Below are 16717 nucleotides of genomic sequence, written 5' to 3'. Positions count from 1 at the left end.
TAGTTAGTCCTATTAAAAGACTAAATTTTGCAGCATGGAGAAAAACACAGCATGCATTAAGAACTGCAGTTTGACAACATTTATCAACACTCGCAAGAAAGTAACCAACTTCACTTCCACATCCCAATTTCTATATACACATCCCTTTTTCTGGATTGGAAAAAAATAAGTCAAATGCACGTAGATGATGAATTTCAATGAAAGATGACGACATTACGGGATCACGTTCTTTCACGAGTATCTCAAAAACTAAATGCTTCTCAAAGCAAAGCATATTTATTCATGACCAAAATATCTAAAATAGGACATTTTATTACTTAAAACAGCCACACGTTGCATTCACTTACTAATAAACCATCCAGAAAAAGCAGCTAGCCTAAAATACTTCTGGTCTTTTCTGAAGTCCCAAGTCTCCTACTGAGAGCTGGATGCATCCCTTCATAGAGAGGCTCCTTAAAGACATTCTATGATGCTCTTCCCTTTCAACTCAGGTCATTTCTTCCTTGCGAGCAAAATGGAAGCTCAACCTAAAGGTTTTCAGTACTGTCTTCCATTTCTACTACACACAGTAATAACAATTATGGGGAAGAAGAATTTATGGCATACAACCCCATTTTTCATGAGAAAAAGGAGAACGAGTGCATTGCAAAAGTACAATCAAAGCTAGTCACACAATCATGGTTGAGCATAAGGATCCTAACTCCTCATTTTCATTTGTCTAAATTAAGCTGCACAGAAATTTCTCATCCAAGGTTTCAGTGCTAATACAGACTCGCATTTTCTATGTGCCTGCAACTCTATTGCTGCCTTAGTCACATTTTTCAGAGGCTTCCATCAAGTCAGTGAGCACAAAGATGCCCTTTTCTGACCCAGAATCTAAGGAGATTATGAAAAGCAAAGCAAAGAAATACTTATCACAGAAACTCAAAGGAGTAACACTAAACAAATTCCATGTTTCCTCTTTATAGTTTAAGGCTCAAGAACATAAAGCAATAGCACTGTTTAGAAGATACGAGGATAAAACCGCACTGAATTATCTGTACAGACCTCAGGAAAAAAAAATATGGCAGCAGCCAAAGCAATAGTCCAGAGATGTACTCAATGTCTACTGAGGAGCCGGTGAACAGATGATCTCAATAAACTGCTTTGCTTGTGGGATGTTTTGGTTCTGATAAATAAGGTATCCGTAGCTGTTACGCACAGTTTGATAGCTAGGTAAAATAAAATGATTCACACAGCAGTAAGTCTTCAGAATTTCAGCTGTCTGAAAACAAAAACCCCTGAACAAAGTATGCCTTACTGCATTAGAGTGGGACCAGACAGACCTTCTAAATACAATGACTAAATGAAACTTAAAGGGAAAAAAACCACCGGTACAAAGCCCTCTACATCTGGACTGCCTCTCACCATTGCCTCAATTAGCCTCAATGTTCCTCGACAGCTTCAACGGCTTTCTGCCTCAGATGAATGAAGGCTTTCAGGATTCTCTAAGAAAACATCACAAATTTGAACTCCCCCTCAGACACCGGCACCCACCATACAGAGAACAGAACCAAAAATGAGATTTCACATCTGTTACTATAGTTCTAACAGCTAATAGCCACAGAGATGATGCTTTGCCCTCACACGTTCTCATTCAGCTTCACCTTCCTTTGCACTGAATTTTTTTTTTGATCTCAGGGTGATCCTGTTGACCCAACCAGCAAACATCAACCACCACAGAAACAAATTACTTCCTGCAACCAACAAAAGAAGAAAAGAGAAAAGGAAACTGGCACAAAACTGGAATCTTGTCAGTGGGAACAAGGCATTAGATCGGTTCAACTGATCTTAAAGATACTGGCTACCCAAAAATCAGCCTTTGCAATACATTACATAATTAATGACTTGAAACAAAAGTTGAACATCTAACACATGTTCAGAAAAGATATTAGACAACAATACTAAACCTGTTGGCACACAATCCTAAAAGCTTAAGAACTATTTTGGCACCTACTCCTCCTGGATTCAGGAACAGGAACCTAAACACTTTCGCAGAACTTAAGACACTAATTGCTGCTAAACGCATAGGTGCTACTGTAAGAAGAAAAACAGAAAGCCTTAAAACCCTCTGGTAAATGGTCCGTGTGGTTGAGTGCGTGGCTAAAGCACTCGAGAGCACTCCACTTCATGATTAAGAGGATAGAAATTAGGTAGACTTCTCATTATTAAATTCAGGTATATTTTATTTGCGTAGCTAATAACCAAAATAGATTTGAGGCAGACTCACCAAAACAGACCTCTAAAGTAACTAAGATCAGCGCAGCTGTGTCACTAATATACCAAACAAAACAATCCAATGACATTAATGTGATATTCAAATACATTTGCATGGGGAAAAAAAAATTACACTTAGCTTCATTCTTACACTTGACTTCCTTCTTTTCATTCCTTCCATTATAATATAACTTGTGACATGAAATTCATGAGAGTCTTGTATTAATTGAATTCAGTCATCAAAACAGCATTTGAACTATTAGGGACAATTCTCAGAATTCTGAAGATTCCAATTTAAAAGCTTCCCTCAAACTTATAAATTGTTAAAGAAAAGCTTTTTCCTCCAAAGAAACAAAAGAATTGTTTCCAAAGATGGACTCTAAGACCACCTAAGGTACGGCATAGAAGCTGATACAGGCAAGTGAGAGCAGTGTCCCACACAGGTGCTGGTGTGTTGTAAGCTCCCAAGCACAGCTGTAGCATGCTCAGCTTGATTTACTGGCAAAGACTGTTGAGTCATGCAGAATGCCAGATGGTGGATAGCAGCTCTCTGTGCATGTATCCTGATAGAACCCACACACAGATTGAAAAGACCACTTTGCTGTCACTCTCAGACCAAAATTAGGTTAACTTTGTACCGAGGTTAAGGACTTACACAGGCATTTTAGAAGTTTGGTTGGTTGTCTTTCAGGGAAGAGCAGCGTAGCTATCCAGCAAGATGTGGGATGTACCCAATTAACTTTAAACCTCACCCAAGTACTATCAAGCCTTCCCTCCCCTCTCGTTGTTTTTATGTTCACACAGTTTGTGAAGTACTTAATTAGTACATAATAGGCTGCTTTCCACTTCAAAACAAACACACAAAACGTTAAAAATAAACAAGCTCCAGCAAAGCCCTTTCAGCTTCTCTTCCTTGTTAATTCCAAAACCATTTCAGCCTGGGTGGATTTTTGAGGTCAAAGTCTACATGTTCAGGTGGTTCAGAGGTTTGGTAGCAGGTAAAAATTGCCTATGAACTGATTAGTTTGCAAAACAGAAGGGAGACAAAGATCAGATCCAGGGAAGTTTAGCCAACAGCAAAGAACATGAGAAACAAAATAAGAAACTGACAGAGCCTCTAAAGCAGAACTCTACACAACATCTCTTTCAAATTATTATCAAGTTTGGACAAAAGCAATCTCTTAACAACTATACATTACAAAACTACAAGAACCAAACGCTTCAAGTGACATTCTTTTTCTGCAAGGGATAATCATTAAAAGTAAAGATACCTCCCACATAATGCTATAACGTGACGGAAGGCAGAGCACTAATAGCAGGGCAACACAGCACTAAGCTGCAGAAAAGAAGGACAAGCCCAAATGTAGCAGCTGTGGATGCAGAAACAAAGAAAGAAAATCTGCTTACCTTCAGAAGGCCTCAGGTGAGTTGGGATCTCCAGCAAAATCCCCTCACTACCACTGCCAAGCCTTAAATGAGGGCTGGGAAGGGGTGGATCCTGGCTCCATCCCTTGCAATCACTCAGATACATTACATGCACCTGAGCTGGCCCTGCCTTCCCACCAGGTGCTCAATCACAGCTTCAGGCTGTGACCTTCAAGCTGTGACCTACCATTCCCACTATACTCATATTTAGTTTCTATCCTGACAACTACTTTTTATATTTGGATTAATGTTAAACCAAGGATAATAGTGTGATCCATGCTGAAACACAAGTGGTGTCTATTATAGAACCATGGTCTAGCACGGAACTTAAGGATCACTGCGCTGCTCTAAGTATTTCATACGCCCAAGAGGGAAGCCTAGAAAATTTCTTTACTACTGAGAACATCTTTTTACGGCCATTTTCTTACACTATAGGCGTGAAAAATGCATAAATGAACACGAGACACAGCATGTGCATTGTTACTAAATTACTACAAAAGCTGAGTATCATACCTAAACTTAAAAACACCACTATCAATATACATCACAAGTGTGGAAATGTATACAAAGAAGTCTCAGTTGAACAAACTATACTGTTGCACGTGACTGGACTTTTTAAAACAGTGCAGTGTTCTTTTCCTTTTCTTCTTTTTGTACCTTTTAACCTATGAAAACTTGTGGAAATTGCTATTGATGTTTAAATCACAGCAGACAGTCTCAATTTTTGCTGTATTACTTCAAGAGAACAATTTCTTTACTGACACCGCAGAACCCATTTTGTAGGTTTGTTATGCTTGTTTGCTTTCTAGCATGAGTGAAGCATTCCTGAAACAATAAAAGCTTCTTTGGATGTGTAGTAAATGTCTGACTGGCTGATCTGCTTCAGATGATCTGCAGTGTGTAACGTATTACCTGAACTGTATACACCAAATAAAAACTCTGCAAACATAATAAATACAGGAAAGTACCACAGAGTAGAAGAGAGTAACAAGAAAATCTGCCAGATGAGTTTGTGGTAATACTTGTATAACATCAGCAAGGTTTGGTTGGTGTTCTGAGCAACAATATTCTATAGCAGCATTTCAAGCTTTTATAAATATGTCTTTTTTAAACTTAGTGCCTTAGCTCAAAGAACTTAGAGCATTTACAAGAAGTAGAAGAGTCACCTGTAACTGCTAGTGAGAAGAAAGGAGGACTCAAAGGAAACAACAAAAGACTGAGTGGTGTTTCTCCCAAAGACAAAGCTGTAAGAGATGGTCCCAAACGTCCACGGAAAGAAATCAGACTGCTCTTGTTTAAATCCCAGTATGTTTGCAATGGAATGGGAAAATACAACAAAACTGTGGTCTCCTGTAGAAAGTACGTTGGCTAGCGGCCGTACTTCATACAAGCGATTGCCTTTAGGCACAAAAGACTTCATCCACTCTCACTGTCTGAACAGCCCCCTGCAAATGAGTTCCATCCCACCTGTATACACATTGTATAGGGAGGATTCCAGGAGGAATCCTTCACCAAGGGACCATTCCTCAGGAGATCAAAGCCCTTACCTGCAAGTAGTGAAGGTATTACCATCCTACAGCTGTTCAGAATGCTACTTAATAGAACACAAGCTGAATTCAAGGACAAGCACGAGGCAAGTACAAATTGTGGTGAACAGCAGCAACCTCAACGGGCCTTTCTTAAACTGGGCAAGGCCCAAAGAGCCAAGGTCCAAAGAGCCTTCCCTTCTCCAGGCTAAAGAGGCTCAGCTCTCAGCCTCTACCCACACAAAAGATGCTCCAGGTCCTGAATCATCTTCTGGATCTGCACTGCATTTGCAGAAGTGAATTCCTACCTTTCTTGCCCAGCATTAATACTAGGACTCCAGATATGGCCTCATCAGTGCTGAGCAGAGATGGCTCACCACTCCCAGCCTCCTAGAGAAAGAAATGAGCTTTCTGCTGTCCCACTGAAGAAGGCTGTTGGCTTTTGGACCTCAGTCTCCTTACTGGCTCATTTCAGCTACTGCATATAAGGGAAAAGAAAATCAGCAACACCATGCTTACACTGAAACAACTTGTCTTAGTCGTGACCAAACTTTTCAGGCTCACATTTGAACTGGAAATCTAATTATGAAAAGCCCTGTGACCATTATTATTGCCTTCCTAATAATGTGGCGCTCCGAAGAAAAACAATGAACTTTTCTGGGGAAACAGTCTGATTATTAATTCATAAGCTGTTTGGAATACAGCTTTAATGTTTTATTTCATTGCGTATCCACAGCATTCAACAAAAACAATTAAAACTATTTTCTACTCCCAGAAGTCAAGCATTATTTGAGCATACAAAACAAACAGCCCTGAACATGATGAGCAGCACATGTTCCTGCCACGGCACTTGCAGTGTCGTAGAGAGATTTGTTACCATGAAGACTAAACACTAACGCTGAATTTCATTTTCCTTAGTGATGTTTACATATGCAAAGGCTTTGTTTAAATATTGGAAAAAGACTGAAACACCCAAATCCATAACTTAGTATAAAATAGTTAATTTCAAAAATAAATACCACAGTTAGTTAGCACCTGAGCCCTTCCTTCAAGATTTTCAAGTCTGAGTGCTTATTCTGCATTTCAGTCACATTTCTGTAATTTGAAAGGGATCCAGTTTCATGGATGAATAATTTAAACAGAACCAAATTAAAATGGAAAAACAGAAAACAATTAACATTGTTAGCTTTGGTCTCACTTAATCGACATTAAAGTTGTTGGTTGTTTTTTTTTTTTTGGAGAAAATATCATGCAGTAATTCACACACTGCTCTGCCTTTGAACTGTATCCCTGAACAGCAGTGTAAGTTAACCACTGAATTTTATGTTACAAACAGCTCTTCTGGAAGAATGCTTCTTTAAACACAGTGGTGATTATTATTCCCCCCACATCAAGTGCCGTTAGCATTCTGAACATTTTGACTTACAACTGTATATCAACTACAATTAATTGTAATTGATGCATTACGTGTATTTTATTAATACCTAAAAATAACAAATCAGATCGTAGTTACAGATCTTCAGTAACAAAAGAATGATAATTGCAAATAGACTTCTGTGGAGTTTTTTCTTCCTCTCTCGCATGGAAAAAAGTCTCTTAGTAAAAATGTGTATTTTTCAGCTGTAATGAGCTCTGTAGCAAAAGCACCATGGTCCAGGTACCCGAAAGATGCAATGCCATAAGTCCTGTCCGGTTCTCGTAGTAGTGGTTTCTATTTCCTTTAAAGAATATGTGCCACAGAAATAAATTAAACACCTTAAAAAGCATTACAACTGCAGTTACAAAGAAAAGTACTGGCAGAAGCTTGTTTAGTGACATTTCGACTGAGAATGTTAAAGAAAGCGTGCTGTAAGCATGGCACCTTCCTTTGAGGAGGAACCAGAACCATTCTCGTCCTTGCGTCCTCTCCAAAATTCCCAAACAATTGCTGAGAGAATTGTTAAGGTTCTGACGCTTTAACTAAAGGGAAAACAAAGCATTATTCCACAGTTAATGAAATTACTTGACTACCGTCTCAAAGGCCTAACAATGCTGACAATGCTGACAGTTGTACAAGCATAATTCTGTCACCCGCTGCGTGCGCTTTGTATGGGGGCTCTTGTTGTGCTGTCAAGTTCTCTCTTAAATCATGCAAAGCCAAAGCCTGCCATAAAGCACAAAGCAAATGAGAGCACACTGCGGGAAATCCTGCAGGATAAGGAAACACTAAATACAGCAACTCTCTTCCAATCTGACAGGGCTGTCCTGAGGAACACAGCGACAGCAAAGCTATTTTTTTACACTTAACTGATTTATCAAGCTGTCTCTGGTGGCTGCTGCTTTTATTCAACGTAATTTCAACAAGTCACTTTTCCAGGAAGCTGAAGCATTGGCATATTAACACAACAGAGGTTTTATCATTTGCACCTCTTGTAAAACGTGAGGGCAGCTCCAAAAGAAACACCTCCTATTTTACGATGTTGACATCAGAGGCGGATGTTGGTGGTATGGCACCTTCCACCAATATCCCATCGCATAGATAGAGCCTTCCACCAATAGAGCCTTCCACCAATATCCCATTGCATTCTGCTGCCACGTGACAGGTGGCAGCAGGCAAGCAGGCTAACAGAATGCTGCCTGACATGGAAGCTTCAATGCATCGAAAGGAAATTTTGGCAACACTGCAGTATCACAAAGCTTGCACCAGGTGGGCTCCACAAATGCTCACACAGGAGAAGAAAGAACACCACATGTTTGTCACAACCTATTGAACCACTGTGAGCCAAAAGGTGACAGTTTCCTGAATGACATAATTACTGGTTATGAGACATGGTGTCACCACTATGGGCCAACATCAAAACAGAAGTCCATAGAGGGGCAACATGTGAATTCCCCGTTGAATGAAACATTCACGACAACACCTTTAGTGGGTAAATGAATGCGCACTATCCTTTGGAACAGGAAAGGGATGACTCTTCCACATTTCCTGGAACCAGGACAAACCATCAACTACAACTGCTTCATCATGGCACAGACTAAGCTGAAGGCTCGAACTTTCACAGTCAGTCCAGAGAAGTCAACTTTTTCCTGGGATAACTTTTTCCACGATAACGCCAGGCCCCAGAACAGCCTGAAGTCTGTGGAGTACATTGCCAAATCTCAGCTGGGCTATCCTATCATACCCACCACATCTGGTGCCTTATGACTTCCAGACAATGAAAGATGGACTGCATGGGCAGAGTTTCTAGCAATGACACCATCGTAGCAGTTGTGGAACTGCAGGTCACCTCCACTGGCACGGATTTTCACAAGCATGACACGCGGCCTCTTGTTCAGCACTGGTGAAAACGCAATCAGTGCTGGTGACGATGGTGAATAATTGTTTTGTAGCTGAGAATTTACTCTATCAAGTAGAGGCAACATACTGTTCTTTTTATCTGTTGCAGTGTCCATGGAAACAGATAGGAGCCATTACTTTTGGAGCAATATACTTTAGAGCAAGGATGAGATTCACAGCTTCCCGATAGGCGTGCTATTATTCTGAAATCAGTCACAGCACTTGTGTTCAACTACACAGAAAAAAATACATGAATATGTAAAGCGTATCTACAATTAGATCAAATAAATCTTACTTTCCAAAATTCTTCTGTATTGTTTTCCTTCTCAGAGGCCTGTTATTTTATTATGCTTAGCAATATGTAACGACTCAGAATAAGCAGTGTTCTTCAGCAGAAAGAAACCCTTTGATAACTCTGCAAGGTAATTTCATCAAGGGCCAATAGTTTAAAGAATCAAATGTAATTATTTTCAGAAAGGCACGACTTTCAGTGTCTTAAGAAAGCTGCAATGATGGATGGAAAATTGTATCTGTGTTGTCTTTAAGTTTTCTTGCGGGTGTTTTTCTTTATATATATATATATATTTTTTAAGATCTTACACATTTTTTCCCCTATGTAGGTGTGACACATTTAGAAAAATATTTAGGCAAAACCTTAATTTAAAGCTAGCATCACATTTAAAAGCATAGATTTCAGCTAAGAAGAAAGAAGAAACTATTTTCAAATTTATTGTAGGAGCTTAAAAAAAGTGTGCTATCTGATAAATAGACAACAAATAAATTAACTGAAGAACATTTTTGGCTTACACTCAGTGGATCATATTCTTAAAATCTGAGTCACAGAACAGTGATTTCCTAAGTAGAAGAGGTATAATACTCTAAATATGATTGTGCTTGGCTTCTTCATACCCACTACCATCACAGCAACCCCCAGCTCCCACTCCATATCCGATGGCAGTCCTTTGGACAAGGTGCTGTTCATGCTCTAAGTCTGGAGTCACAGCCATGCTCACTGGTTCTCACATAAACGTTTACAGCTGGCGTATCATCTCACTGCCTCCCTGTCTGCAGACACTGACTTGTGCAACTCCCCTATTCTCTGCCACTGAGTCTAACTAATGGTAGAAGATGATTTTGACAGCACTATTCTTTCATATGAAGTTAAAAGGAGTCTGCTTCTTTAGAGCAAGGTGGAGGTATTTTCTGCCAAAGCACAGTTTTTTGGTAAACCTAATAATGGCAGGGAAGAAAATCCTCTGCTGGTTGGTCAGCGATTCTCTTCTCCCAACTACACCAGTGTTATTCCTCAGACAAACCTGCCTGCCCTGTTCCACTGACAGGAGCTCCCGAGGCAATCGGATCCAGAACTGCACCATACTTACTATTATGAATTTTAATATGCAATCTCAAGTTCTCTTATTTCTTACGGGATTTTGACCTTATTACTTCCTGTTCTATCACATTATTTCCTTTTTTATTTTTTCAGAATTCATTTACATTTTAAATATTACAGTCTTTTTTTCCCCCTCTGTAAACAGCGCAACTTTCACCCTTTCTTTCACAACTGAGTTCCACAGACTTCTAATCATTCTTGCTGCTCTGATGTAGGTGCAACATTTCTCCCACAAGGGAGAACTGTGAGCCAACTGAACGTGACTCTGCGCTCAAAGCCACGCGAACAAAGCAAGAGGGTTATTTCACATTCTCTGTACATCTTTGGTTTGCACTGCAGTACAGCATTAAGCTATTTTGCGATGTGTCACTGTTGATTTATACTAATTTTGTTTTATATAAAACAAATGCTAGATTCTATTCTAAAGAAACAGTATTTAATCAACTGCTTATTTTCATCTTGATCCACGTTTGTACAGTTGACTGTTTTTGTAAAGGTAGAGTTCTGAACCTTTTCTTACATTGCCTTCACCCCCCCCATAAATTCTCCAATGGGTCAAGTTTTGAATCGCACTCCTGTCCTCAGCTGCACTTACTGTTCCAGTTAAGCCCAAACAGAATAAACAGGTTTGCAAATTTAGTCAGAGTATTTCATTTCCCACATCATTTATGAAAACATATCCCTGCAAATGCCTACTCGATACAGCTGTGTGTTATTTCCATCTGTCTTCCATTCATTAAGAAAGTTTTCATCAGGTCAAATTTCCACAGATGCTTATAAGAATGACCCGAGAGACAGTAACCAAAGCTTTATTAAAAACATAGGACTCACAATTAACAAGAAGATGTAAAGCAATAACATTTAGTGCTTCTCCTCTACCCACAGCATCTCCTGTTTCTTCCACATGTGCAGACATTTTCACTTTTCCAATCCAGAATTCTTGGGAAATTTCAACTTCAATTACCAATTTATAATTTCTTTTTACTTAGTTCCTCATCTGATATGCAGGCATGTATTTTCTTTCTCATACTCTTGAATGAAACCTTTCGTAATTCTATTTTCTTTGGGATCTGACTGGAAATCTATCCCAATAAAGGACCAGAGAAATAAGAACACCTGATTTATCTGTCACTTATGTTCCCCCTACTGAAAATGAAATCAGTGCCTTTTTGCTAATTTTACTGCAAACCCAAAATGATTGCCTATTTCATTTACCACCCTTTCTATTTCTCCAATTCCGCTCCAATATGGCTTACGTATTTACATATACCTTATAGTCAAGCTCAATAATCTGATCAAGGAATCATTTATTTTAGCTTCTCTTCTGTTTCACAATACAGAAACAGTGGAGCTTCTAAATTTCGTACGCTATCTTGCATACGACTGAGGAGAAAACTGAGTTTCGTGTATGCAAGCATGTGCTATTAGGACTCCAAGCCTTATGAATTGCAAAAGCTAGCAGTTATTTATGATCACTGGATTTCACTTGTGTAATTTCTTTAACGTGCCACTCAAAGTAATTTCCAAATCCATTCCATAGAGATGGGTAACATCTCAGTCACCAGAAATGTCTCGTGCCCCTTTTGATAAAGTTTTATACCAAATAAAATTCCAGAAAATGAAACTGCGTCATAATAGATTATATATGGAAATTGAAGCAGCTTGACACAGAGAAGCTGCAATTGCCCTGCTAGTATAACTGACAGAAATCAAACAGAGAACATAGTATGTGGGGAACCTGACAAAAATTAGTAAGAATAACATAAAACTGAAAAAATTAAATTTCTAGCTAATAGTGGAAGTCAAATTATCAAAGCTACCTTAATTTTAATGATCTGTAAGCGCATTTTAATTTATTTGAATGTTTAAAGCAGTACTCTGAGCTAATTAATAATCTAATAATATTGATGCTATCGATACTGGCTTTTTAAGAACTAGATAAGTAATCAGTTCAGCCTAATTGCCTGCTACTGGATGACTGCAGTCTCATAAAATAAGATTTCAAAATCAAAAGAATGCATCTCCCAAAAAAACTTCCAGTTGTTTTTTCACTACTTCAAGGATCAATTTCACCTCAAAGGGACATTAGCTTTTAAATTACACGTCAGCTAATACGGCATATTACAGTAACACAATATATGCCTGCCCTTCGAGTCAATGTTCTACCTCAGCTATGAGTCATATTTGCATCTACTTAGAAGTAAGCAGAGGCATTTCTTACATCATTATTTAGCTACAAGACACAGAAAAGACTTTAAATCATTTTGATTTCCATAGCTGTACAGCCAACACAAACATTTATAATTGTGGCTCAAGGATATAACTTCATGACAATCTATTTGCTTTCAACTACACTCCTTACTTCATTTGTGGTATAAAGCCTAAATTTAAATTTCTGTAAGCAATTCCACCCCCCCAAAACACATTCAGAGAGCTACTGTCATCACTACAAACGAGAACAAAAACATTGTTTATAGTGTATTCTTTAATACAGACAAAGCCTCATTGAAATTGAGCACTATATGAAAAAAGCTAAGTGACACTGAAGAGACAGCCAAATTGAGCTGATCTTTTGATATGGGCCAAAGGAGATGAGGCAGCATATACAAGTTCAATTCCGAACGTCACATAAATTGACCTGAAGAGGGCAGGGGGCTCATTTACTCCCAATCCTTTCCATGGGAACAAACAGTTTGCAAGCCAAAATATTTAGCACAAATATGCTATTTATAAAGTTAATAGATTAGTACTATAATTCAATAAGGGCACACCACAGGACAAAGTTGTGAGAGTGCGTTTGTTTTAAGCAATCTTAACTTGCCCCATACAGCTTCATCATCTCCTCTGATGTTTATGTGAAGTGGGAAAAAAACAACCCACGTGATATAATTCTCAGAACCAATCTGTTATTAACCTCATACCTAAAATCTAAAATCCATCAGTCAAGACAAAAATCCAGCACACTCAAACTATTTTCTGATGTCTTATTTCTGGACTTGCTCCAGTTTTTAAATCCATTGATTAAATAAAGACATCTGGGTCTCTTAAGAGTCATTTGGGAACCTAAGATCTGCAGAAGCACAGATGCTTGCTAGAACCAGTCAACTCACAGTGCTCATGAATTTCAAGAACAAGAGCAAGCCAGACAGGCAGACTACCTGAGTTTATATATTCTGGGGGCAAAACATAACTCCACTAAAATTTACTATAAAAGTAGTGATGACTTCAGTAGGAGCAGGAACAAAAATGGGATTCTGTAAGCCAAGAAATACTCATCTGTTCACAAGTCACAATGAAAGAAAGAGCCATCTAAGAGTCTGAGATGAACACTTCTAAGCACTGGTGAAGAACACAGAAGGTGAAAGGGACTGGCAGGTGACTCAGTAATACTCAACGAGTAATAAGTAGCCAAACAGTAGAGATGGAGTTACTTCCATGAGAAGGAAGTGTTTTAAAAGCAAGACTATGTATAAAAAATTTGGAGACATTGAAAAGGGATGAAAAAAGAAATACATCGATATATATTTCTTAAAGCAGAATTACACTGCTGGTATCAACAAAATAAATGCTCTCAAATAAAAAAAAAAAAGATAAAATGTACAAAAAACTAGAGACATATCTTAGAGGAGATATGAAAGCCTCAAGTTGGTTCTCACTACAACACCCTAAACAGATATAGCGTTGTGCTTTCTGCAGAAACATATCAACCCTAACAGTGGTTCCCAAACGAGAAAAATAAGCCAGAGCAACATTTCTAAGAGCCTAAAAATTCCACATTTTAGAATGTTTATCTCGATCTGTACTATTATAGAGCCCCCAAATGTAACTTTAAAATCAAGAAAGGAAGAAATAAACCAAGTAAAGAAAACAACTGTTCCAACAACTAGAAAAATTCTGTTGGGAATTCTTTTTTGTACAACCTGCAAAATGTAACAGCAGCACATCTTGGTACACTCAAGTTAAGAAAATACCAGGGTCAATTAATAATTCACCTTGTTTTTCTTCCTTTCACTACCCTAGATCTAATACCATTTAAAAAACAATTGAAACAAGTTGAAATGCTTGAGAAGTCTTATGGAACACATCGAGATTTCTCCCAAATTACAGAAAACACAGCACAACATGCATTAATAGGCAGTGCTCTTTGTGGGGTGACTACATCAGGCTTTTGAAAAGCAGTTTGCTGGCCTCAGCTCATAAGAGGCTCTATCATTCTCTGAAAAATTACTCGCCATAGAATCTCATGTTAAAAAATTAGAATTTGATACCTACTGACCTACTTATGTTCATGAAACATCTGTCACTACGGAATAGACCTCTTTCAGCCACATTGGACAACATCTTCCACCACAGCTTACTCATCATATCTAGCATAGGTTACATTAGATACTGAGCAGCTAAAAAGAAAGGTGCATACCTTTGGATATCTCCTCTTCTCTGAATCTTGAACCGGACCAGCATCAAGCATTTTTTGCTGCCTTGCCTCCTGAAGAGCTTTCTGAGTGGAACCTTCCAAACCCTTCTTGCTTTCACATTCATGGCCAGCTATAAAACAAAACCCAAGATAAGTGTCATCAGGTTTTTTCACTTCCCTGAAAAATGTCTCTTGATATCAACTAGACATAAAAAGTTTCAGCAGAAACTCTGCTTTAAATAGAAAGATATCCAAGGTTACTGCAACATACATTTTAAGTATTCCAAGAAGCCATATAACTAACAATCCACTAATTGCTTTGGTGGGACCTATTTCAGTTTAAATAATAGGTAGCTCCAATTTCGCCCTCAAAACATTGCAATAATTTTGAATCTTTCTGTACAGGACACAGTCACAATAAAATGGATGCCATTCATCATCTCACTGCATCCTACCTAATATCTACCACAAACGCATTCCTCTGATTTACAACTTACATTGCTTTTCACTTCTTTGCCCTTTCTCACAACACACCTTTCAAACAAGCAATTACTTACACATGGACAACAGCACAGAAATCCTAAGCAGTTAAAGTAGCTGTAAATTGTCAGAACAGGTGGTAGGGAATAGGAGGAAAGATATGGCTCACATGTACCACCACACAGCAAATCCACCAGTAACCAGCAGAATAGATAGCATTCTTCAACACCCTCAGCAGTGGCAGCTTCCATGCATCTGAGTACAGTCCATTTCTATCTTTGTATCTAGTTACATCAGCCTGCACCATGTACACACAATAAGAAAACGTGCAATTCCAACAGGGTTTGGAAGGCTATATTGCTCCAGAAACAGATTACACAGCTAAAATCCAAGTTGAAACAATTGAAGTTAACGCCACACGTCTAAATGTTTACAAGACAATGTGAGTAAAACCTTGACCACAAAATAGATGCTTTGTCTTTATAGAGGAAAAAAGATATGAGAAAACCCTCTCTACTGTTACTAGTTGTTGGTGACCCTGCCCACAGCAGGAGGGTTGAAATTAGATCATCTTTGAGGTCCTTTTCAACCCAGGCCATTCTATGATTCTCTTGAGACAAAAATAATGGATTTAAAAATGAAAAAAATTTCCTATATATCAAAACAAAGTAAAATTAATTCATACAAACAGCTGTACCTGGTCTGACAAAATATCTCTATTCTCACTGCTTCAGAAGTTAAATCTACCATCACAGACACCTTAAATAACTTTCTGTCTGAAAAACTGCATAATGGAAAACACTTCCTTAAGCAAACACTTCCTCTCTCAGTCAGCAACTGCTACCTGTGGGGCCTCTGAAACGCGCATACTTGTAAATGAACACAGAGTTACCATAGTTGAAGGGCTCTGAAATCTGAAGCCATTCAACAACAAGAAGCCAAACTGCATTGAACCATTAGGATTGCATTAAGACGAGAACAGCTTGTCTTCGTAGTTCTTGCATTCTGATTGCACTGCAGCTAGAACTGGGACAACTAGGTTTAACTACTTCAGCCAGTGGCTTTTAAATTTCTTTTTACATGACCTTCTAAGAGCAATTACAGCAGATTGAAGAAAGGAAAAGAACAGTTATCAGGCTCAGCAATGAGGCAGTTCAACCATGACTAAAGAAGCTCACCGAGTTCAACTTTTGAATATAATTGGGTAATAAATAAGCAGTTCCTGTTCTCAGAAAATTCAAGAAACACACTGAGCAAATAACAGCTCTACAAGATGTTCAGAGAACCAGTTGTTAGAATAGCACGCAGCCAGGTTTATAAGTGAGCCATGACCAAAATAGCTTAGTTCTTTCAAGCAAAAGTGTTTTTTATTTTTTTCCTTACAGAACCACTTAACATTATGCCTTGATCCACAAGTAAGGATGCAAATGATCTGTTAATATCTATCAATATCCTAAAAAATAATAATAAAAATAAAATTAAAAAAAATGTGAATGCTCTTTGATAACTAGATGTCTCTATGTATGATCATGGCACCACTTTTCTGAACGGCTTTAATGAAAGCGTTCTTGCAGAAAAACATCCAAACCTTTTTAAAAATTATCTCAAAACATAAAATCAAATTACATCAATTTATCTTTCAGAACTGACTTCTGAGTGCAAGTAGAAAGATTCTACCAAATGGCCAAGTTCTAATCCTGAGCACAAATTAATTTCTCTATAACTGTTAACTGTTCTTCCTGTCCACTCTAAACAAGGAGAGTGAACAGAAAACAAAGCCTTAAACTGGTAAGCATTTAAAAAACACTTGAAGATGACCAACTCTTGAAGATTTGGGTACAAGCACTGTTTGCAAAGCTAAATAGCAGTCTGACTGGCAGCTGGACAAAAAGAAACAAACTAAAGAA

The 16717-nt window shown here is 38.3% G+C and overlaps 1 protein-coding gene across 1 annotated transcript in view; it reads right to left on the bottom strand.

The window, feature by feature from the left end:
- The window catches only part of SPAG16 (sperm associated antigen 16), a 349932-nt gene that overhangs the window by 310064 nt on the left and 23151 nt on the right, over nt 1-16717 (bottom strand). Inside the window, exon 9 of the mRNA XM_052675105.1 lies at nt 14334-14461. Coding sequence (XP_052531065.1) covers nt 14334-14461 — 128 coding nt within the window. The remainder of the gene's footprint in view (nt 1-14333; nt 14462-16717) is intronic.

The sequence above is a fragment of the Tympanuchus pallidicinctus genome, unplaced genomic scaffold (assembly GCF_026119805.1).
Source record: "Tympanuchus pallidicinctus isolate F22 unplaced genomic scaffold, pur_lepc_1.0 scaffold15, whole genome shotgun sequence".
In the NCBI taxonomy this organism is placed as follows: Eukaryota; Metazoa; Chordata; class Aves; order Galliformes; family Phasianidae; genus Tympanuchus; species Tympanuchus pallidicinctus.
Note: the sequence above shows the minus strand (reverse complement) of the source record. Positions and strands in the feature narration are given on the sequence as shown.